Source organism: Oncorhynchus gorbuscha, unplaced genomic scaffold, assembly GCF_021184085.1.
Source record: "Oncorhynchus gorbuscha isolate QuinsamMale2020 ecotype Even-year unplaced genomic scaffold, OgorEven_v1.0 Un_scaffold_1245, whole genome shotgun sequence".
Lineage (NCBI taxonomy): Eukaryota > Metazoa > Chordata > Actinopteri > Salmoniformes > Salmonidae > Oncorhynchus > Oncorhynchus gorbuscha.
In genome coordinates, this window is record NW_025746078.1 from 91593 (window position 1) to 117768 (window position 26176).

Here is a 26176-nt window from a genome sequence, read left to right on the forward strand (position 1 = left end):
ATCAACGTAAGACTGTCTGTCGGGGTGGGACTTTAGGACACGTTTCTGTCGGGGTGGGACTTTAGGACACGTTTCTGTCGGGGTGGGACTTTAGGACACGTTTCTGTCAGGGTGGGACTTTAGGACACGTTTCTGTCAGGGTGGGCTGGTTATCAACGTAAGACTGTCTGTCGGGGTGGGACTTTAGGACACGTTTCTGTCGGGGTGGGACTTTAGGACACGTTTCTGTCGGGGTGGGACTTTAGGACACGTCTCTGTCGGGGTGGGACTTTAGGACACGTTTTCTGTCGGGGTGGGACTTTAGGACACGTTTCTGTCAGGGTGGGACTTTAGGACACGTCTCTGTCAGGGTGGGCTGGTTATCAACGTAAGACTGTCTGTCGGGGTGGGACTTTAGGACACGTTTCTGTCAGGGTGGGACTTTAGGACACGTTTCTGTCAGGGTGGGATGTTAGGACACGTTTGTGTCAGGGTGGGACTTTAGGACATGTTTCTGTCAGACTGTCTGTCAGGGTGGGCTGGTTATCAACGTAAGACTGTCTGTCGGGGTGGGACTTTAGGACACGTTTCTGTCAGGGTGGGACTTTAGGACATGTTTCTGTCAGACTGTCTGTCAGGGTGGGACTTTAGGACATGTTTCTGTCAGACTATCTGTCAGGGTGGGACTTTAGGACACGTTTCTGTCAGGGTGGGTCTTTAGGACACGTTTCTGTCAGGGTGGGCTGGTTATCAACGTAAGACTGTCTGTCGGGGTGGGACTTTAGGACACGTTTCTGTCGGGGTGGGACTTTAGGACACGTTTCTGTCGGGGTGGGACTTTAGGACACGTTTCTGTCGGGGTGGGACTTTAGGACACGTTTCTGTCGGGGTGGGACTTTAGGACACGTTCCTGTCGGGGTGGGACTTTAGGACACGTTTCTGTCGGGGTGGGACTTTAGGACACGTTTCTGTCGGGGTGGGACTTTAGGACACATTTCTGTCAGGGTGGGACTTTAGGACACGTTTCTGTCAGGGTGGGACTTTAGGACACGTTTCTGTCAGGGTGGGACTTTAGGACACGTTTCTGTCAGGGTGGGACTTTAGCACACGTTTCTGTCAGACTGTCTGTCAGGGTGGGACTTTAGGACACGTTTCTGTCAGGGTGGGACTTTAGGACACGTTTCTGTCAGACTGTCAGGGTGGAACTTTAAGGACACGTTTCTGTCAGGGTGGAACTTTAGGAAACGTTTCTGTCGGGGTGGGACTTCAAGGGACTTAAAGTGTTCTGTCCTTGTTGTTGAAGTGTTCTGTCCTTGTTGTTGAAGTGTTCTGTCCTTGTTGTTGAAGTGTTCTGTCCTTGTTGTTGAAGTGTTCTGTCCTTGTTGTTGAAGTGTTCTGTCCTTGTTGTTGAAGTGTTCTGTCCTTGTTGTTGAAGTGTTCTGTCCTTGTTGTTGAAGTGTTCTGTCCTTGTTGTTGAAGTGTTCTGTCCTTGTTGTTGAAGTGTTCTGTCCTTGTTGTTGTTGAAGTGTTCTGTCCTTGTTGTTGTTGCCGTGTTCTGTCCTTGTTCTTGTTGATGTGTTCTGTCCTTGAAGTGTTCTGTCCTTGTTGTTGGAGTGTTCTGTCCTTGTTGTTGTTGAAGTGTTCTGCCCTTGAAGTGTTCTGCCCTTGAAGTGTTCTGCCCTTGAAGTGTTCTGTCCTTGAAGTGTTCTGTCCTTGAAGTGTTCTGTCCTTGAAGTGTTCTGTCCTTGTTGTTGTTGAAGTGTTCTGTCCTTGTTGTTGTTGAAGTGTTCTGTCCTTGTTGTTGTTGAAGTGTTCTGTCCTTGTTGTTGTTGTTGATGTGTTCTGTCCTTGAAGTGTTCTGTCCTTGTTGTTGGAGTGTTCTGTCCTTGTTGTTGTTGAAGTGTTCTGTCCTTGAAGTGTTCTGTCCTTGTTGTTGTTGAAGTGTTCTGTCCTTGTTGTTGTTGAAGTGTTCTGTCCTTGTTGTTGTTGAAGTGTTCTGTCCTTGTTGTTGTTGTGTTCTGTCCTTGAAGTGTTCTGTCCTTGTTGTTGAAGTGTTCTGTCCTTGTTGTTGAAGTGTTCTGTCCTTGTTGTTGAAGTGTTCTGTCCTTGTTGTTGAAGTGTTCTGTCCTTGTTGTTGTTGACGTGTTCTGTCCTTGTTGTTGTTGACGTGTTCTGTCCTTGTTGTTGTTGTGTTCTGTCCTTGAAGTGTTCTGTCCTTGTTGTTGAAGTGTTCTGTCGTTGTTGTTGAAGTGTTCTGTCGTTGTTGTTGACGTGTTCTGTCCTTGTTGTTGTTGACGTGTTCTGTCCTTGTTGTTGTTGACGTGTTCTGTCCTTGAAGTGTTCTGTCCTTGTTGTTGGAGTGTTCTGTCCTTGTTGTTGTTGAAGTGTTCTGCCCTTGAAGTGTTCTGCCCTTGAAGTGTTCTGTCCTTGAAGTGTTCTGTCCTTGTTGTTGGAGTGTTCTGTCCTTGTTGTTGTTGAAGTGTTCTGTCCTTGTTGTTGTTGAAGTGTTCTGTCCTTGTTGTTGTTGAAGTGTTCTGTCGTTGTTGTTGTTGATGTGTTCTGTCCTTGAAGTGTTCTGTCCTTGAAGTTGAAGTGTTCTGTCCTTGTTGTTGAAGTGTTCTGTCCTTGTTGTTGAAGTGTTCTGTCCTTGTTGTTGAAGTGTTCTGTCCTTGTTGTTGAAGTGTTCTGTCCTTGTTGTTGAAGTGTTCTGTCCTTGTTGTTGAAGTGTTCTGTCCTTGTTGTTGTTGAAGTGCTCTGTCCTTGTTGTTGTTGAAGTGTTCTGTCCTTGTTGTTGTTGACGTGTTCTGTCCTTGTTGTTGTTGACGTGTTCTGTCCTTGTTGTTGTTGACGTGTTCTGTCCTTGTTGTTGTTGACGTGTTCTGTCCTTGTTGTTGTTGACGTGTTCTGTCCTTGTTGTTGACGTGTTCTGTCCTTGTTGTTGTTGACGTGTTCTGTCCTTGTTGTTGACGTGTTCTGTCCTTGTTGTTGTTGACGTGTTCTGTCCTTGTTGTTGTTGACGTGTTCTGTCCTTGTTGTTGTTGACGTGTTCTGTCCTTGTTGTTGTTGACGTGTTCTGTCCTTGTTGTTGTTGACGTGTTCTGTCCTTGTTGTTGTTGACGTGTTCTGTCCTTGTTGTTGTTGACGTGTTCTGTCCTTGTTGTTGTTGACGTGTTCTGTCCTTGTTGTTGTTGACGTGTTCTGTGGTCTCCTGCAGGATGAGTGTTACCAGGTGCGTCAGATCTTTGCCCAGAAGTTACACCTGGCTCTGGTCAAGCTGCTCCTCCCGTTAGAGTACCTGGCCGTCTTCTCGCTGTGTGCCAAAGACCCGGTCAAGGAGAGGAGGGCCCACGCCAGACAGTGTCTGCTCAAGAACATCAGTATCAGACGGGAATTCATCAACAACAACCCCCTGGCCCACGGTTAGTGAACCGGACCGTAACAATAACCCCCTGACCCACGGTTAGTGAACCGGACCGTAACAACAACCCCCTGGCCCACGGTTAGTGAACCGGACCGTAACATAACAATCCCCTGGCCCAGGGTTAGTGAACCAGACCGTAACAACAACCCCCTGGCCCAGGGTTAGTGAACCGGACCGTAACAACAACCCCCTGGCCCAGGGTTAGTGAACCAGACCGTAACAACAACCCCCTGGCCCACGGTTAGTGAACCGGACCGTAACATAACAACCCCCTGGCCCACGGTTAGTGAACCGGACCGTAACATAACAACCCCCTGGCCCAGGGTTAGTGAACCAGACCGTAACAACAACCCCCTGGCCCAGGGTTAGTGAACCGGACCGTAACAACAACCCCCTGGCCCACGGTTAGTGAACCAGACCGTAACATAACAACAACCCCCTGGCCCACGGTTAGTGAACCAGACCGTAACATAACAACCCCCTGGCCCACGGTTAGTAAACCGGACCGTAACATAACAACCCCCTGGCCCACGGTTAGTGAGCCGGACCGTAACATAACAACCCCCTGGCCCACGGTTAGTGAGCCGGACCGTAACAACAACCCCCTGGCCCAGGGTTAGTGAACCGGACCGTAACAACAACCCCCTGGCCCACGGTTAGTGAACCAGACCGTAACATAACAACCCCCTGGCCCACGGTTAGTGAACCGGACCGTAACAACAACCCCCTGGCCCACGGTTAGTGAACCGGACCGTAACAACAACCCCCTGGCCCACGGTTAGTGAACCGGACCGTAACAATAACCCCCTGACCCACGGTTAGTGAACCGGACCGTAAAACAACAACCCGCTGGCCCACGGTTAGTGAACCGGACCGTAACATGACCACACATCAACCCCCTGGCCCACGGTTAGTGAACCGGACCGTAACAACAACCCCCTGGCCCACGGTTAGTGAACCGGACCGTAACAACAAACCCCTGGCCCACGGTTAGTGAACCGGACCGTAACATAACAACCCCCTGGCCCACGGTTAGTGAACCGGACCGTAACATAACAACCCCCTGGCCCAGGGTTAGTGAACCGGACCGTAACAACAACCCCCTGGCCCACGGTTAGTGAGCCGGACCGTAACATAACAACCCCCTGGCCCACGGTTAGTGAGCCGGACCGTAACAACAACCCCTGGCCCAGGGTTAGTGAACCGGACCGTAACAACAACCCCTGGCCCACGGTTAGTGAACCAGACCGTAACATAACAACCCCTGGCCCACGGTTAGTGAACCGGACCGTAACAACAACCCCTGGCCCACGGTTAGTGAACCGGACCGTAACAACAACCCCTGGCCCACGGTTAGTGAACCGGACCGTAACAACAACCCCCTGGCCCACGGTTAGTGAACCGGACCGTAACAACAACCCCCTGGCCCACGGTTAGTGAACCGGACCGTAACAACAACCCCCTGGCCCACGGTTAGTGAACCGGACCGTAACAACAACCCCCTAGCCCAGGGTTAGTGAACCGGACCGTAACAACAACCCCCTGGCCCACGGTTAGTGAACCGGACCGTAACAACAACCCCCTGGCCCACGGTTAGTGAACCGGACCGTAACATAACCACACCCTGGCCAACGGTTAGTGAACCGGACCGTAACATAACAATCCCCTGGCCCACGGTTAGTGAACCGGACCGAACAGGACACGACTCAACCCCACTGTTAATACATCAGGACACGACTCAACCCCACGACTCAACCCCACTGTTAATACATCAGGACACGACTCAACCTCACTGTTAATACATCAGGACACGACTCAACCCCACTGTTAATACATCAGGACACGACTCAACCCCACGACTCAACCCCTCTGTTAATACATCAGGACACGACTCAACCCCACGACTCAACCCCACTGTTAATACATCAGGACACGACTCAACCCCACTGTTAATACATCAGGACACGACTCAACCTCACGACTCAACCCCACTGTTAATACATCAGGACACGACTCAACCCCGCTGTTAATACATCAGGAAACGACTCAACCTCATGACTCAACCCCACTGTTAATACATCAGGACTCGACTCAACCCCGCTGTTAATACATCAGGAAACGACTCAACCCCACTGTTAATACATCAGGACACGACTCAACCCCACGACTCAACCCCACTGTTAATACATCAGGACACGACTTAACCCCACGACTCAACCCCACTGTTAATACATCAGGACACGACTCAACCCCACTGTTAATACATCAGGACACGACTCAACCCCACAACTCAACCCCACTGTTAATACATCAGGACACGACTCAACCCCACTGTTAATACATCAGTACACGACTCAACCCCACTGTTAATACATCAGGACACGACTCAACCCCACTGTTAATACATCAGGACACGACTCAACCCCACTGTTAATACATCAGGACACGACTCAACCCCACTGTTAATACATCAGGACACGACTCAACCCCACTGTTAATACATCAGGACACGACTCAACCCCACTGTTAATACATCAGGACACGACTCAACCCCACTGTTAATACAACAGGACACGACTCAACCCCACGACTCAACCCCACTGTTAATACATCAGGACACGACTCAACCCCACTGTTAATACAACAGGACACGACTCAACCCCACTGTTAATACATCAGGACACGACTCAACCCCACTGTTAATACATCAGGACACGACTCAACCCCACTGTTAATACAACAGGACACGACTCAAACCCACGACTCAACCCCACTGTTAATATATCAGGACACGACTCAACCCCACTGTTAATACAACAGGACACGACTCAACCCCACTGTTAATACATCAGGACACGACTCAACCCCACTGTTAATACAACAGGACACGACTCAACCCCACGACTCAACCCCACTGTTAATACATCAGGACACGACTCAACCTCACTGTTAATACATCAGGACACGACTCAACCCCACTGTTAATACATCAGGACACGACTCAACCTCACTGTTAATACATCAGGACACGACTCAACCCCACGACTCAACCTCACTGTTAATACATCAGGACACGACTCAACCCCACTGTTAATACATCAGGACACGACTCAACCCCACTGTTAATACATCAGGACACGACTCAACCCCACTGTTAATACATCAGGACACGACTCAACCCCACTGTTAATACATCAGGACACGACTCAACCCCACGACTCAACCCCACTGTTAATACATCAGGACACGACTCAACCCCACTGTTAATACATCAGGACACGACTCAACCCCACTGTTAATACATCAGGACACGACTCAACCCCACTGTTAATACATCAGGACACGACTCAACCCCACTGTTAATACATCAGGACACGACTCAACCAAACTGTTAATACATCAGGACACGACTCAACCCCACTGTTAATACAACAGGACACGACTCAACCCCACGACTCAACCCCACTGTTAATATATCAGGACACGACTCAACCCCACTGTTAATACAACAGGACACGACTCAACCCCACTGTTAATACATCAGGACACGACTCAACCCCACTGTTAATACATCAGGACACGACTCAACCCCACTGTTAATACATCAGGACACGACTCAACCTCACGACTCAACCCCACTGTTAATACATCAGGACACGACTCAACCCCACGACTCAACCCCACTGTTAATACATCAGGACACAACTCAACCTCACGACTCAACCCCACTGTTAATACATCAGGACACAACTCAACCCCACGACTCAACCTCACTGTTAATACATCAGGACACGACTCAACCCCACTGTTAATACAACAGGACACGACTCAACCTCACGACTCAACCCCACTGTTAATATATCAGGACACGACTCAACCTTACTGTTAATACATCAGGACACGACTCAACCCCACGACTCAACCCCACTGTTAATACATCAGGACACGACTCAACCCCACTGTTAATACATCAGGACACGACTCAACCCCACTGTTAATACATCAGGACACGACTCAACCCCACTGTTAATACATCAGGACACGACTCAACCCCACTGTTAATACATCAGGACACAACTCAACCTCACGACTCAACCCCACTGTTAATACATCAGGACACGACTCAACCCCACGACTCAACCCCACTGTTAATACATCAGGACACAACTCAACCTCACGACTCAACCCCACTGTTAATACATCAGGACACGACTCAACCCCACTGTTAATACATCAGGACACGACTCAACCCCACGACTCAACCCCACTGTTAATACAACAGGACACGACTCAACCCCACGACTCAACCCCACTGTTAATACATCAGGACACGACTCAACCCCACGACTCAACCCCACTGTTAATACATCAGGACACGACTCAACCTCACTGTTAATACATCAGGACACGACTCAACCCCACGACTCAACCCCACTGTTAATACATCAGGACACGACTCAACCTCACTGTTAATACATCAGGACACGACTCAACCCCACGACTCAACCCCACTGTTAATACATCAGGACACGACTCAACCCCACGACTCAACCCCACTGTTAATACATCAGGACACGACTCAACCCCACGACTCAACCCCACTGTTAATACATCAGGACACGACTCAACCCCACGACTCAACCTCACTGTTAATACATCAGGACACGACTCAACCCCACGACTCAACCCCACTGTTAATACATCAGGACACGACTCAACCTCACTGTTAATACATCAGGACACGACTCAACCCCACGACTCAACCCCACTGTTAATACATCAGGACACGACTCAACCCCACGACTCAACCCCACTGTTAATACATCAGGACACGACTCAACCCCACGACTCAACCCCACTGTTAATACATCAGGACACAACTCAACCTCACTGTTAATACATCAGGACACGACTCAAGCCCACTGTTAATACATCAGGACACGACTCAACCCCACTGTTAATACATCAGGACACGACTCAACCCCACTGTTAATACAACAGGACACGACTCAACCCCACTGTTAATACATCAGGACACGACTCAACCCCACTGTTAATACAACAGGACACGACTCAACCCCACGACTCAACCCCACTGTTAATACATCAGGACACAACTCAACCTCACTGTTAATACATCAGGACACGACTCAACCCCACTGTTAATACATCAGGACACGACTCAACCCCACTGTTAATACATCAGGACACGACTCAACCCCACTGTTAATACAACAGGACACGACTCAACCCCACTGTTAATACATCAGGACACGACTCAACCCCACTGTTAATACATCAGGACACGACTCAACCCCACGACTCAACCCCACTGTTAATACATCAGGACACGACTCAACCCCACTGTTAATACAACAGGACACGACTCAACCTCACGACTCAACCCCACTGTTAATACATCAAGACACGGCTCAACCCCACGACTCAACCCCACTGTTAATACATCAGGACACGACTCAACCCCACTGTTAATACATCAGGACACGACTCAACCCCACTGTTAATACATCAGGACACGACTCAACCCCACTGTTAATACATCATGACATGACTCAACCCCACGACTCAACCCCACTGTTAATACATCAGGACATGACTCAACCCCACGACTCAACCTCACTGTTAATACATCAGGACAGAAATCTTACTAAGTCCCTCCTCCCCTGTCTGCTCTCCCGCCCTTCTCCCTACACCCCTCTCCTCCTCCCCTCCTCTCTCCCTCTCCCTCCTCCCCTCCTCTCTCCTTCTCCCTCCTCCCCTCCTTTCTCCTTCTCTCTCCTCCTTTCCTTTCTCCTTCTCTCTCCTCCTCTCTCCCGCTCTCTCCTCCTCCTCCCCTCTCCTTCTCCCTCTCCCCCTTCTCCTCTCCTCCTCTCCTCCTCTCCCCTCTCCTTTTCCCTCTCCTTCTCCTCCCTCCCTCTCCCCCTCTTCTCTTCTCCCTCTCTCCTCTTCTCTCTCCCTCCTCTCCCCCTCTCCTCCTCCTCCCCTCCCCCTCCCCCTCTCTCCTTCTCCTCCCTCCTCTCCCTCCACTCCCCTCCTCTCCTCCCTCTCCCCTCCTCTTCTCCTCTCCCCCCTCTCCCTCCTCCCCTCCTCTCCTCCTCTCTTCTCCTCCCTCCTCTCCCCCCTCTCCCCCTCCTCTCCTCCTCTCCCTCTATAGATAAGATGATGTCTCTCCTACCAGAGTATGTGGTTCCTTATATGATCCACCTGTTGGCTCATGACCCAGACTTCACCAAGCCACAGGACTTTGAACAGCTCCGAGACCTCAAGGAGTGAGTGTACACACACACACACACCATACACACACACATACACACACCATACACACACACACACGCACACACCATACACACACACACACACACCACACATACACACACCATACACACACACACACACCATACACACACATACACACCATACATACACACACACCATACACACACTCTCCTCTTCATCTCTCCTCAATCAGACAGTACATGGCCTCTCCTCTTCCTCTCTCCTCAACCAGACAGTACATGGCCTCTCCTCTTCATCTCTCCTCAATCAGACAGTACATGGCCTCTCCTCTTCATCTCTCCTCAACCAGACAGTACATGGCCTCTCCTCTTCCTCTCTCCTCAACCAGACAGTGCATGGCCTCTACATCTCTCCTCTCTCCTCAACCAGACAATGCATGGCCTCTTCATCTCTCCTCAATTCATCCATGGCCTCTCCTCTTCATCTCTCCTCAACCAGACAGTACATGGCCTCTCCTCTTCATCAGACAGTACATGGCCTCTCCTCTTCATCAGACAGTACATGGCCTCTCCTCTTCATCAGACAGTACATGGCCTCTCCTCTTACACACGAACACAGACAGCTTGAGTATTTCTGATGGGTGTGTGTGTGTGTGTGTGTGTGTGTGTGTGTGTGTGTGTGTGTGTGTGTGTGTGTGTGTGTGTGTGTGTGTGTGTGTGTGTGTGTGTGTGTGTGTGTGTGTGTGTAGGTGTCTGTGGTTCATGCTAGAGGTGTTGATGGTGCAGAATGAGAACAACAGTCACGCCTTCCTGAGGAAAATGGTGGAGAACATCAAGCAGACCAAAGACGCACAGTGTCCTGACGACCCGAAGGCTAACGAGGTACACACACACACACACACACACACACACACACACACACACACACACACACACACACACACAGACCCATTCAGCCAGTATGTTAACTGACTATAGACCCATTCAGCCAGTATGTTAACTGACTATAGACCCATTCAGCCAGTATGTTAACTATAGACCCATTCAGCCAGTATGTTAACTGACTATAGACCCATTCAGCCAGTATGTTAACTGACTATAGACCCATTCAGCCAGTATGTTAACTGACTATAGACCCATTCAGCCAGTATGTTAACTGACTATAGACCCATTCAGCCAGTATGTTAACTGACTATAGACCCATTCAGCCAGTATGTTAACTGACTATAGACCCATTCAGCCAGTATGTTAACTGACTATAGACCCATTCAGCCAGTATGTTAACTGACTATAGACCCATTCAGCCAGTATGTTAACTGACTATAGACCCATTCAGCCAGTATGTTAACTGACTATAGACCCATTCAGCCAGTATGTTCACTGACTATAGACCCATTCAGTCAGTATGTTAACTGACTATAGACCCATTCAGCCAGTATGTTAACTGACTATAGACCCATTCAGCCAGTATGTTAACTGACTATAGACCCATTCAGCCAGTATGTTAACTGACTATAGACCCATTCAGCCAGTATGTTAACTGACTATAGACCCATTCAGCCAGTATGTTAACTGACTATAGACCCATTCAGCCAGTATGTTAACTGACTATAGACCCATTCAGCCAGTATGTTAACTATAGACCCATTCAGCCAGTATGTTAACTGACTATAGACCCATTCAGCCAGTATGTTAACTGACTATAGACCCATTCAGCCAGTATGTTAACTGACTATAGACCCATTCAGCCAGTATGTTAACTGACTATAGACCCATTCAGCCAGTATGTTAACTGACTATAGACCCATTCAGCCAGTATGTTAACTGACTATAGACCCATTCAGCCAGTATGTTAACTGACTATAGACCCATTCAGCCAGTATGTTAACTGACTATAGACCCATTCAGCCAGTATGTTAACTGACTATAGACCCATTCAGCCAGTATGTTAACTGACTATAGACCCATTCAGCCAGTATGTTAACTGACTATAGACCCATTCAGCCAGTATGTTAACTGACTATAGACCCATTCAGCCAGTATGTTAACTGACTATAGACCCATTCAGCCAGTATGTTATGTCTCTCTCTCCATTGATCGATTTATTTATTTATTTATTGATCTTACCAACAGTCAACTTAATCGATTCTGGATAAACTGGCGTGTTGTTGACGTGATGTGCGTTGTCGTGGTTACAGAAGCTGTACATCGTGTGTGACGTGGCGTTGTTCGTGATCGTTAACAAGTCGACCGCCTGTCATCTGGAGTCTCCTAAAGACCCCGTCCTGCCCTCCAAGTTCTACACTCCTCCTGACAAGGTACACACACACACACACACCGCCTGTCATCTGGAGTCTCCTAAAGACCCCGTCCTGCCCTCCAAGTTCTACACTCCTCCTGACAAGGTACACACACACACACACCGCCTGTCATCTGGAGTCTCCTAAAGACCCCGTCCTGCCCTCCAAGTTCTACACTCCTCCTGACAAGGTACACACACACACACACACCGCCTGTCATCTGGAGTCTCCTAAAGACCCCGTCCTGCCCTCCAAGTTCTACACTCCTCCTGACAAGGTACACACACACACACACACACACACACACACACACACACACACACACACACACACACACACACACACACACACACACACCATACATACACACCACACACCACACACACACACACACCGCCTGTCATCTGTGATAAGGAGTTTTTAAATAAGTTGTCTCCCTCCAGGACCTGATCAATGATAAGGAGTATTTAATAAGTTGTCTCCTTCCAGGACCTGATCAATGATAAGGAGTATTTAATAAGTTGTCTCCCTCCAGGACCTGATCAATGATAAGGAGTATTTAATAAGTTGTCTCCTTCCAGGACCTGATCAATGATAAGGAGTATTTAATAAGTTGTCTCCCTCCAGGACCTGATCAATGATAAGGAGTATTTATCATCAGAGGCCAGAACAGTGCTGCTGACGGGAAAGGTAAGGACCTCACCTGTATAGTACCTGTACCTGTTATAATACCTGTTATAGTACCTGTTATAATACCTGTTATAATACCTGTACCTGTTATAGTACCTGTTATAGTACCTGTTATAGTACCTGTTATAATACCTGTTATAGTACCTGTTATAATACCTGTTATAGTACCTGTTATAATACCTGTTATAGTACCTGTTATAGTACCTGTTATAGTACCTGTTATAATACCTGTTATAATACCTGTTATAGTACCTGTTATAGTACCTGTTATAATACCTGTTATAATACCTGTTATAATACCTGTTATAGTACCTGTTATAGTACCTGTTATAGTACCTGTTATAGTACCTGTTATAGTACCTGTTATAGTACCTGTTATAGTACCTGTACCTGTTATAGTACCTGTTATAGTACCTGTTATAATACCTGTTATAATACCTGTTATAGTACCTGTTATAATACCTGTTATAGTACCTGTTATAATACCTGTTATAATACCTGTTATAATACCTGTTATAATACCTGTTATAGTACCTGTTATAGTACCTGTTATAGTACCTGTTATAGTACCTGTTATAGTACCTGTTATAGTACCTGTTATAGTACCTGTACCTGTTATAGTACCTGTTATAGTACCTGTTATAATACCTGTTATAATACCTGTTATAGTACCTGTTATAATACCTGTTATAGTACCTGTACCTGTTATAATACCTGTTATAGTACCTGTTATAGTACCTGTTATAGTACCTGTTATAATACCTGTTATAATACCTGTACCTGTTATAATACCTGTTATAGTACCTGTTATAGTACCTGTTATAGTACCTGTTATAGTACCTGTTATAATACCTGTTATAATACCTGTTATAGTACCTGTACCTGTTATAATACCTGTTATAATACCTGTTATAGTACCTGTTATAGTACCTGTTATAGTACCTGTTATAATACCTGTTATAGTACCTGTTATAGTACCTGTTATAATACCTGTTATAATACCTGTTATAGTACCTGTACCTGTTATAATACCTGTTATAATACCTGTTATAATACCTGTTATAATACCTGTTATAGTACCTGTTATAGTACCTGTTATAATACCTGTTATAGTACCTGTTATAGTACCTGTTATAATACCTGTTATAATACCTGTTATAATACCTGTTATAATACCTGTTATAGTACCTGTTATAATACCTGTACCTGTTATAGTACCTGTTATAATACCTGTTATAGTACCTGTTATAGTACCTGTTATAATACCTGTTATAATACCTGTTATAATACCTGTTATAATACCTGTTATAATACCTGTTATAATACCTGTTATAATACCTGTTATAATACCTGTTATAGTACCTGTTATAATACCTGTTATAGTACCTGTTATAGTACCTGTTATAATACCTGTTATAGTACCTGTTATAATACCTGTTATAATACCTGTTATAATACCTGTTATAATACCTGTTATAGTACCTGTACCTGTTATAGTACCTGTTATAGTACCTTTTATAGTACCTGTTATAATACCTGTTATAGTGCCTGTTATAATACCTGTTATAGTGCCTGTTATAATACCTGTTATAATACCTGTACCTGTTATAGTACCTGTTATAGTACCTGTTATAGTACCTGTACCTGTTATAATACCTGTTATAGTACCTGTTATAGTACCTGTTATAATACCTGTTATAGTACCTGTACCTGTTATAATACCTGTTATAGTACCTGTTATAATACCTGTTATAGTACCTGTTATAGTACCTGTACCTGTTATAGTACCTGTTATAGTACCTGTTATAGTACCTGTTATAGTACCTGTTATAGTACCTGTTATAGTACCTGTACCTGTTATAGTACCTGTTATAGTACCTGTACCTGTTATAATACCTGTTATAGTACCTGTTATAATACCTGTTATAGTACCTGTACCTGTTATAGTACCTGTTATAGTACCTGTTATAGTACCTGTTATAATACCTGTTATAGTACCTGTACCTGTTATAGTACCTGTTATAGTACCTGTTATAGTACCTGTTATAATACCTGTTATAGTACCTGTACCTGTTATAATACCTGTTATAGTACCTGTTATAGTACCTGTACCTGTTATAGTACCTGTTATAGTACCTGTACCTGTTATAATACCTGTTATAGTACCTGTTATAATACCTGTTATAGTACCTGTACCTGTTATAGTACCTGTTATAGTACCTGTTATAGTACCTGTTATAATACCTGTTATAGTACCTGTTATAATACCTGTTATAGTACCTGTACCTGTTATAGTACCTGTTATAGTACCTGTACCTGTTATAGTACCTGTTATAATACCTGTTATAATACCTGTTATAATACCTGTTATAGTACCTGTTATAGTACCTGTTATAGTACCTGTTATAGTACCTGTTATAATACCTGTTATAATACCTGTTATAGTACCTGTTATAGTACCTGTTATAATACCTGTTATAATACCTGTTATAATACCTGTTATAATACCTGTTATAGTACCTGTTATAATACCTGTACCTGTTATAGTACCTGTTATAATACCTGTTATAGTACCTGTTATAGTACCTGTTATAATACCTGTTATAATACCTGTTATAATACCTGTTATAATACCTGTTATAATACCTGTTATAGTACCTGTACCTGTTATAATACCTGTTATAATACCTGTTATAATACCTGTTATAATACCTGTTATAGTACCTGTTATAATACCTGTTATAGTACCTGTTATAATACCTGTTATAATACCTGTTATAATACCTGTTATAATACCTGTACCTGTACCTGTTATAGTACCTGTTATAGTACCTGTTATAATACCTGTTATAATACCTGTTATAATACCTGTTATAGTACCTGTTATAGTACCTGTACCTGTTATAATACCTGCTATAATACCTGTTATAATACCTGTTATAATACCTGTTATAATACCTGTTATAATACCTGTTATAATACCTGTTATAATACCTGTTATAATACCTGTTATAGTACCTGTAATAATACCTGTTATAATACCTGTTATAGTACCTGTAATAATACCTGTTATAATACCTGTTATAGTACCTGTACCTGTTATAATACCTGTTATAGTACCTGTAATAATACCTGTTATAATACCTGTTATAGTACCTGTACCTGTTATAATACCTGCTATAATACCTGTTATAATACCTGTTATAATACCTGTTATAATACCTGTTATAATACCTGTTATAATACCTGTTATAATACCTGTTATAATACCTGTTATAGTACCTGTAATAATACCTGTTATAATACCTGTTATAATACCTGTTATAATACCTGTTATAATACCTGTTATAATACCTGTTATAATACCTGTTATAGTACCTGTACCTGTTATAATACCTGTTATAATACCTGTTATAATACCTGTTATAATACCTGTTATAGTACCTGTTATAATACCTGTTATAGTACCTGTTATAATACCTGTTATAATACCTGTTATAGTACCTGTACCTGTTATAGTACCTGTTATAGTACCTGTTATAATACCTGTTATAATACCTGTTATAATACCTGTTATAGTACCTGTACCTGTTATAATACCTGTTATAGTACCTGTACCTGTTATAATACCTGTTATAGTACCTGTTATAATACCTGTTATAATACCTGTTATAATACCTGTTATAGTACCTGTTATAATACCTGTTATAATACCTGTTATAATACCTGTTATAATACCTGTACCTGTTATAGTACCTGTTATAGTACCTGTTATAGTACCTGTTATAATACCTGTTATAATACCTGTTATAGTACCTGTTATAATACCTGTTATAATACCTGTTATAGTACCTGTTATAATACCTTTTATAATACCTGTTATAATACCTGTTATAGTACCTGTACCTGTTATAGTACCTGTTATAGTACCTGTTATAATACCTGTTATAATACCTGTTATAGTACCTGTACCTGTTATAGTACCTGTTATAGTACCTGTTATAGTACCTGTTATAATACCTGTTATAATACCTGTTATAGTACCTGTACCTGTTATAGTACCTGTTATAGTACCTTTTATAGTACCTGTTATAATACCTGTTATAGTGCCTGTTATAATACCTGTTATAGTGCCTGTTATAATACCTGTTATAGTACCTGTTATAATACCTTTTATAATACCTGTTATAATACCTGTTATAGTACCTGTACCTGTTATAGTACCTGTTATAGTACCTGTTATAGTACCTGTTATAGTACCTGTTATAGTACCTGTACCTGTTATAATACCTGTTATAGTACCTGTTATAGTACCTGTTATAATACCTGTTATAGTACCTGTACCTGTTATAGTACCTGTTATAGTACCTGTTATAATACCTGTTATAGTACCTGTACCTGTTATAATACCTGTTATAGTACCTGTTATAGTACCTGTACCTGTTATAGTACCTGTTATAGTACCTGTACCTGTTATAATACCTGTTATAGTACCTGTTATAATACCTGTTATAGTACCTGTACCTGTTATAGTACCTGTTATAGTACCTGTTATAGTACCTGTTATAATACCTGTTATAGTACCTGTTATAATACCTGTTATAGTACCTGTACCTGTTATAGTACCTGTTATAGTACCTGTACCTGTTATAGTACCTGTTATAGTACCTGTTATAATACCTGTTATAATACCTGTTATAATACCTGTTATAGTACCTGTTATAGTACCTGTTATAGTACCTGTTATAGTACCTGTTATAATACCTGTTATAATACCTGTTATAGTACCTGTTATAATACCTGTTATAATACCTGTTATAATACCTGTTATAGTACCTGTTATAGTACCTGTTATAATACCTGTTATAATACCTGTATAGTACCTGTTATAGTACCTGTTATAGTACCTGTTATAATACCTGTTATAATACCTGTTATAGTACCTGTACCTGTTATAGTACCTGTTATAGTACCTGTTATAGTACCTGCTATAGTACCTGTACCTGTTATACCTGTTATAGTACCTGTATAGTACCTGTTATAGTACCTGTTATAGTACCTGTTATAATACCTGTTATAGTACCTGTACCTGTTATAATACCTGTTATAGTACCTGTTATAATACCTGTTATAGTACCTGTTATAGTACCTGTACCTGTTATAGTACCTGTTATAGTACCTGTTATAGTACCTGTTATAGTACCTGTACCTGTTATAATACCTGTACCTGTTATAATACCTGTTATACTACCTGTTATAATACCTGTTATAGTACCTGTTATAGTACCTGTACCTGTTATAATACCTGTTATAGTACCTGTTATAGTACCTGTTATAATACCTGTTATAATACCTGTTATAGTACCTGCTATAATACCTGTTATAATACCTGTTATAGTACCTGTTATAATACCTGTTATAGTACCTGTTATAATACCTGCTATAGTACCTGTTATAATACCTGTTATAGTACCTGTTATAATACCTGTTATAGTACCTGTTATAATACCTGTTATAATACCTGTTATAGTACCTGTTATAATACCTGTTATAGTACCTGTTATAGTACCTGTTATAATACCTGTTATAATACCTGTTATAATACCTGTTATAGTACCTGTTATACTACCTGTACCTGTTATAATACCTGTTATAATACCTGTTATAATATCTAGATTATATCTTAATAACCTGTTCTATGTACCTGTATAATATCTAGATTATATCTTAATAACCTGTACCTGTTCTATTTACCTGTATAATATCTAGATTATATTTTAATAACCTGTTCTATATACCTGTATAATATCTAGATTATATTTTAATAACCTGTTCTATGTACCTGTATAATATCTAGATTATATCTTTAACAACCTGTACCTGTTCTATTTACCTGTATAATATCTAGATTATATTTTAATAACCTGTTCTATGTACCTGTATAATATCTAGATTATATCTTTAATAACCTGTTCTATGTACCTGTATAATATCTAGATTATATCTTAATAACCTGTTCTATGTACCTGTATAATATCTAGATTATATCTTTAATAACCTGTACCTGTATAATATCTAGATTATGTCTTAATAACCTGTTCTATGTACCTGTATAATATCTAGATTATATTTTAATAACCTGTACCTTTTCTATGTACCTGTATAATATCTAGATTATATCTTAATAACCTGTTCTATGTACCTGTATAATATCTAGATTATATCTTAATAACCTGTACCTGTTCTATGTACCTGTATAATATCTAGATTATATCTTTAATAACCTGTACCTGTTCTATGTACCTGTATAATATCTAGATTATATCTTTAATAACCTGTTCTATGTACCTGTATAATATCTAGATTATCTTAATAACCTGTTCTATGTACCTGTATAATATCTAGATTATATCTTTAATAACCTGTACCTGTATAATATCTAGATTATATCTTAATAACCTGTTCTATGTACCTGTATAATATCTAGATTATATCTTAATAACCTGTTCTATTTACCTGTATAATATCTAGATTATATCTTAATAACCTGTACCTGTTCTATTTACCTGTATAATATCTAGATTGTATCTTAATAACCTGTACCTGTTCTATTTACCTGTATAATATCTAGATTATATCTTAATAACCTGTTCTATTTACCTGTATAATATCTAGATTATATCTTAATAACCTGTTCTATTTACCTGTATAATATCTAGATTATATCTTAATAACCTGTTCTATGTACCTGTATAATATCTCAATTATATCTTTCCCCCCTCTCTCTTTTTCCCCCTCTCTCTCGCTCTCTCTCTTTGCCCCCTCTCTCCCCCTCCTCTCTCTCTCTTTGCCCCCTCTCTCCTTTTGCTCTCTCTCCCCTCTTTGCCCTCTCTCTTTGCCCTCTCTCCCCCTCTCTGCCCTCTCTCCCCCTCTCTCTCTGTCTCTCTCTTTTGCCTCCTCTCCCCCTCTCTCTCTCTCTCTCTCTCTCTTTGCCCCCTCTCTCTCTCTCTCTCTCTCTCTCTCTCTCTCTCTATCTCTCTTTGCCCCCCCCTCTCTGCCCTCTCTGTCTCTCTCTCTCTTTGTTCCCTCTCTCTCTCTTTGTCCCCCTCTCTCCCTCCTCTCTCCCCCTCCCTCTTCTCTACCTCCTCTCTCCCCCTCCCTCCTCTCTCTCCCCAGCCAAAGCCATCTCCTGTCTTGTCTACAGTGAATAAGACTCTGACGGTGCCAGGTAGGAGAGTCTACAACAAGACCACCGGCTCAGACAGCAACACCAGTACCCACTCCCAGCCCAGCTCTCCGGTTACCAAGACCAGGTAACACACCTTAACATAGAGACACCACTACCCAGCTCTCCTGTTACCAAGACCAGGTAACACACCTTAACATAGAGACACCACTACCCAGCTCTCCTGTTACCAAGACCAGGTAACACACCTTAACATAGAGACACCAGTACCAACTCCCAGACCAGGTAACACACCTAAACATAGAGACACCAGTACCCACTCCCAGCCCAGCTCTCCTGTTACCAAGACCAGGTAACACACCTTAACATAGAGACACCACTACCCACTCCCAGACCAGGTAACACACCTTAACATAGAGACACCAGTACCAAATCCTAGACCAGGTAACACACCTTAACATAGAGACACCAGTACCCACTCCCAGCCCAGCTCTCCGGTTACCAAGACCAGGTAACACACCTTAACATAGAGACACCAGTACCAACTCCCAGACCAGGTAACACACCTTAACATAGAGACACCACTACCCACTCCCAGCCCAGCTCTCCTGTTTCCAAGACTAGGTAACACACCTTAACATAGAGACACCAGTACCAACTCCCAGACCAGGTAACACACCTTAACATAGAGACACCACTACCCAGCTCTCCTGTTACCAAGACCAGGTAACACACCTTAACATAGAGACACCAGTACCAACTCCCAGACCAGGTAACACACCTTAACATAGAGACACCAGTACCAAGTAACACACCTTAACATAGAGACACCAGTACCAACTCCCAGACCAGGTAACACACCTTAACATATAGACACCAGTACCAAGTAACACACCTTAACATAGAGACACCAGTACCAACTCCCAGACCAGGTAACACACCTTAACATAGAGACACCAGTACCAACTCCCAGACCAGGTAACACACCTTAACATAGAGACACCAGTACCAACTCCCAGACCAGGTAACACACCTTAACATAGAGACACCAGTACCAACTCCCAGACCAGGTAACACACCTTAACATAGAGACACCAGTACCCAGCTCTCCTGTTACCAAGACCAGGTAACACACCTTAACATAGAGACACCAGGCTAGGCCTCCTCCTCTTGCGGGCTAGTCCTCCTCCTCCTGCGGGCTAGTCCTCCTCCTCCTGCGGGCTAGTCCTCCTCCTCCTGCGGGCTAGTCCTCCTCCTCCTGCGGGCTAGTCCTCCTCCTCCTGCGGGCTAGGCCTCCTCCTCCTGCGGGCTAGGCCTCCTCCTCCTGCGGGCTAGTCCTCCTCTTGCGGGCTAGACCTCCTCCTCTTGCGGGCTAGGCCTCCTCCTCTTGCGGGCTAGGCCTCCTCCTCTTGCGGGCTAGGCCTCCTCCTCTTGCGGGCTAGGCCTCCTCCTCTTGCGGGCTAGTCCTCTTCCTCTTGAGGGCTAGTCCTCCTCCTCCTGCGGGCTAGTCCTCCTCCTCCTGCGGGCTAGTCCTCCTCCTCCTGCGGGCTAGTCCTCTTCCTCCTGCGGGCTAGTCCTCTTCCTCCTGCGGGCTAGTCCTCTTCCTCCTGCGGGCTAGGCCTCCTCTCCTGTGGGCTAGGCCTCCTCTCCTGCGGGCTAGGCCTCCTCCTCCTGCGGGCTAGGCCTCCTCCTCCTGCGGGCTAGGCCTCCTCCTCCTGCGGGCTAGGCCTCCTCCTCCTGCAGGCTAGGCCTCCTCCTCCTGCGGGCTAGGCCTCCTGCGGGCTAGGCCTCCTCCTCCTGCGGGCTAGGCCTCCTCCTCCTGCGGGCTAGTCTTCCTAGAAGAAGCATGACACTATAATAATAAAATAAAAAATAAAAAAACATTTTTACACCTAAACACACACCATTAATATAGACATACGCCTAAACTCACACTTCCTGTTGATGTCAATCCCCTTCCTGTCCTGTAGGGATGTTGTGACGGAGTCGTCAGAGGGCGGGGCGAGAGAGAATGAAGAGAATCCTGTTATCACCAAGACGGACGACGGGAAGAAGGTGAGAGAGAAGGAAAGGCCTCGTCTTCGATTCCTCCTGACCTAAACTGACCCTCAGACCACCTAAAAGGACCCCTCAGACCACCTAAACTGACACCTCAGACCACCTAAACTGACCCCTCACACCTAAACTGACCCCACAGACCACCTAAACTGACCCCTCAGACCACCTAAACTGACCCCTCAGACCACCTAAACTGACCCCTCAGACCACCTAAACTGACCCCTCAGACCACCTAAACTGACCCCTCAGACCACCTAAACTGACCTCTCAGACCACCTAAACTGACCCCTCAGACCACCTAAACTGACCCCTCAGACCACCTAAACTGACCCCTCAGACCACCTAAACTGACCCCTCAGACCCCCTAAACTGACTCCTCAGACCCCCTAAACTGACTCCTCAGACCCCCTAAACTGACGCCTCAGACCACCTAAACTGACCCCTCAGACCACCTAAACTGACCCCTCAGACCTGAACTGACCCCTCAGACCACCTAAACTGACCTCTCAGACCACCTGAACTGACCCCTCAGACCTGTGAAATCTCATTAGTTCATTTAACCCTGTGAAACCTCAACATATTAGTTCATTTAACCCTGTGAAACCTCATCATATTAGTTCATTTAACCCTGTTAAACCTCATTAGTTCATTTAACCCTGTGAAACCTCATTAGTTCATTTAACCCTGTGAAACCTCATCATATTAGTTCATTTAACCCTGTGAAACCTCATTAGTTCATTTAACCCTGTGAAACCTCATCATATTAGTTCATTTAACCCTGTGAAACCTCATCATATTAGTTCATTTAACCCTGAGAAACCTCATTAGTTCATTTAACTCTGTGAAACCTCATATTCGTCCATTTAACCCTGTGAAACCTCATTAGTTCATTTAACCCTGTGAAACCTCATCATATTAGTTCATTTAACCCTGTGAAACCTCATCATATTAGTACATTTAACCCTGTGAAACCTCATTAGTTCATTTAACCCTGTGAAACCTCATCATATTAGTTCATTTAACCCTGTGAAACCTCATCATATTAGTTCATTTAACCCTGTGAAACCTCATTAGTTCATTTAACTCTGTGAAACCTCATATTCGTCCATTTAACCCTGTGAAACCTCATATTTTTTCCTTCTCTAATTTTGTATATTTTTTAAAAACTTCACATCCTCTCCTCTCTCTCTCTCAGGAGGACACAGTGACCTCTGACCTCGCCACAGGTGTGTCAACCATCCCCAAACCTCGCCGCGGACGCCCCCCCAAGGCCGCACCCTCCCCTCTGGCCAATGAGAAGGAAGGAGGGGCAGGCAAAGGCAGGAAGAGGGCGGCGCCTGCCCAGGACTCCGCCCCCTCGGGGGAGCCAAACTCCATCAAGATCCCTAAAGCTGAGGATGTGACGCAGATCCTAGACCTGCAGAGGTGAGGAGAGACAGATCCTAGACCTGGTGAGGAGAGACAGATCCTAGACCTGGTGAGGAGAGACAGATCCTAGACCTGGTGAGGAGAGACAGATCCTAGACCTGGTGAGGAGAGACAGATCCTAGACCTGGTGAGGAGAGACAGATCCTAGACCTGGTGAGGAGAGGAGAGACAGATCCTAGACCTGGTGAGGAGAGACAGATCCTAGACCTGGTGAGGAGAGACAGATCCTAGACCTGGTGAGGAGAGACAGATCCTAGACCTGGTGAGGAGAGACAGATCCTAGACCTGGTGAGGAGAGACAGATCCTAGACCTGGTGAGGGGAGGAGAGACAGATCCTAGACCTGGTGAGGGGAGGAGAGACAGATCCTAGACCTGGTGAGGTGAGGAGAGACAGATCCTAGACCTGGTGAGGTGAGGAGACAGATCCTAGACCTGGTGAGGTGAGGAGAGACAGATCCTAGACCTGGTGAGGTGAGGAGAGACAGATCCTAGACCTGGTGAGGTGAGGAGAGACAGATCCTAGACCTGGTGAGGTGAGGAGAGACAGATCCTAGACCTGGTGAGGAGAGACAGATCCTAGACCTGGTGAGGAGAGGAGAGACAGATCCTAGACCTGGTGAGGAGAGACAGATCCTAGACCTGGTGAGGAGAGGAGAGACAGATCCTAGACCTGGTGAGGAGAGACAGATCCTAGACCTGGTGAGGAGAGACAGATCCTAGACCTGGTGAGGAGAGACAGATCCTAGACCTGGTGAGGAGAGACAGATCCTAGACCTGGTGAGGAGAGACAGATCCTAGACCTGGTGAGGAGAGACAGATCCTAGACCTGGTGAGGAGAGACAGATCCTAGACCTGGTGAGGAGAGACAGATCCTAGACCTGGTGAGGTGAGGAGAGACAGATCCTAGACCTGGTGAGGAGAGGAGAGACAGATCCTAGACCTGGTGAGGAGAGACAGATCCTAGACCTGGTGAGGAGAGACAGATCCTAGACCTGGTGAGGAGAGACAGATCCTAGACCTGGTGAGGAGAGACAGATCCTAGACCTGGTGAGGAGAGACAGATCCTAGACCTGGTGAGGAGAGACAGATCCTAGACCTGGTGAGGAGAGACAGATCCTAGACCTGGTGAGGTGAGACAGATCCTAGACCTGGTGAGGAGAGGAGAGACAGATCCTAGACCTGGTGAGGAGAGGAGAGACAGATCCTAGACCTGGTGAGGAGAGACAGATCCTAGACCTGGTGAGGAGAGGAGAGACAGATCCTAGACCTGGTGAGGAGAGACAGATCCTAGACCTGGTGAGGAGAGGAGAGACAGATCCTAGACCTGGTGAGGAGAGGAGAGACAGATCCTAGACCTGGTGAGGAGAGGAGAGACAGATCCTAGACCTGGTGAGGAGAGACAGATCCTAGACCTGGTGAGGAGAGGAGAGACAGATCCTAGACCTGGTGAGGAGAGGAGAGACAGATCCTAGACCTGGTGAGGAGAGACAGATCCTAGACCTGGTGAGGAGAGACAGATCCTAGACCTGGTGAGGAGAGACAGATCCTAGACCTGGTGAGGAGAGACAGATCCTAGACCTGGTGAGGAGAGACAGATCCTAGACCTGGTGAGGAGAGACAGATCCTAGACCTGGTGAGGAGAGGAGAGACAGATCCTAGACCTGGTGAGGAGAGAGAGACAGATCCTAGACCTGGTGAGGAGAGACAGATCCTAGACCTGGTGAGGAGAGGAGAGACAGATCCTAGACCTGGTGAGGTGAGGAGAGACAGATCCTAGACCTGGTGAGGTGAGGAGAGACAGATCCTAGACCTGGTGAGGTGAGGAGAGACAGATCCTAGACCTGGTGAGGTGAGGAGAGACAGATCCTAGACCTGCAGAGGTGAGGAGAGACAGATCCTAGACCTGGTGAGGAGGAGAGACAGATCCTAGACCTGGTGAGGAGAGACAGATCCTAGACCTGGTGAGGAGAGACAGATCCTAGACCTGGTGAGGAGAGACAGATCCTAGACCTGGTGAGGAGAGACAGATCCTAGACCTGGTGAGGAGAGACAGATCCTAGACCTGGTGAGGAGAGACAGATCCTAGACCTGGTGAGGGGAGACAGATCCTAGACCTGGTGAGGAGAGACAGATCCTAGACCTGGTGAGGAGAGACAGATCCTAGACCTGGTGAGGAGAGACAGATCTTAGACCTGGTGAGGAGAGACAGATCCTAGACCTGGTGAGGAGAGACAGATCCTAGACCTGGTGAGGGGAGGAGAGACAGATCTTAGACCTGGTGAGGAGAGACAGATCCTAGACCTGGTGAGGAGAGACAGATCCTAGACCTGGTGAGGTGAGACAGATCCTACACATTTCAGCTAAAGAAATTAAACTGTCTATTGTTTTGTTGCTATATAGAATAATAGGGTGTGTGTCCTGACCTGTGTGAGGTCTCTAAGGTCCTCTCTTCTTGTTTCAGGTAAACAGCAGACCACTGCAGCCCAGATCAAGACCCTAAAGAAACTCTCTCTCTCTCTCTCTCTCTCTCTCTCTCTCTCTCTCTCTCTCTCTCTCTCTCTCTCTCTCTCTCTCTCTCTCTCTCTCTCTCTCTCTCCTGGTGAGGTGAGGAGAGACAGATCCTCTCTCTCTGAGGTGAGAGAGACAGATCCTCCTGGTCTCTCTCTCTCCTCTCTCTAGACTTTCTGGTGAGGAGAGACAGATCCTCTCTCTCTCTTTCTGAGGAGAGACAGATCCTCCTGGTCTTTCTGTCTCCTCTCTCCTCTTGAGGAGGAGTCTCTCCTCTCCTGGTGAGGTTCTGTCTCTCCTCTCTCTCTTTCTTTCTGTCTCTCTCTCTCTCTCTCTTTCTCTGTGTAA

At 44.9% G+C, this 26176-nt stretch overlaps 1 protein-coding gene across 1 annotated transcript in view; it reads left to right on the forward strand.

Annotated features, from left to right (window-relative positions):
* LOC124021895 (sister chromatid cohesion protein PDS5 homolog A-like) overlaps window positions 1-25916 on the forward strand; it is a 76708-nt gene extending 50792 nt beyond the window's left edge. Inside the window, exons 19-27 of the mRNA XM_046337029.1 lie at window positions 3194-3398; window positions 9576-9690; window positions 10407-10539; window positions 11856-11975; window positions 12585-12647; window positions 19824-19960; window positions 21804-21888; window positions 23087-23316; window positions 25782-25916. Of these exons, the coding sequence (XP_046192985.1) occupies window positions 3194-3398; window positions 9576-9690; window positions 10407-10539; window positions 11856-11975; window positions 12585-12647; window positions 19824-19960; window positions 21804-21888; window positions 23087-23316; window positions 25782-25785 (1092 nt within the window). The 3' untranslated portion in view covers window positions 25786-25916. The remainder of the gene's footprint in view (window positions 1-3193; window positions 3399-9575; window positions 9691-10406; window positions 10540-11855; window positions 11976-12584; window positions 12648-19823; window positions 19961-21803; window positions 21889-23086; window positions 23317-25781) is intronic.
* The last annotated feature ends 260 nt before the right edge of the window (window positions 25917-26176 follow it).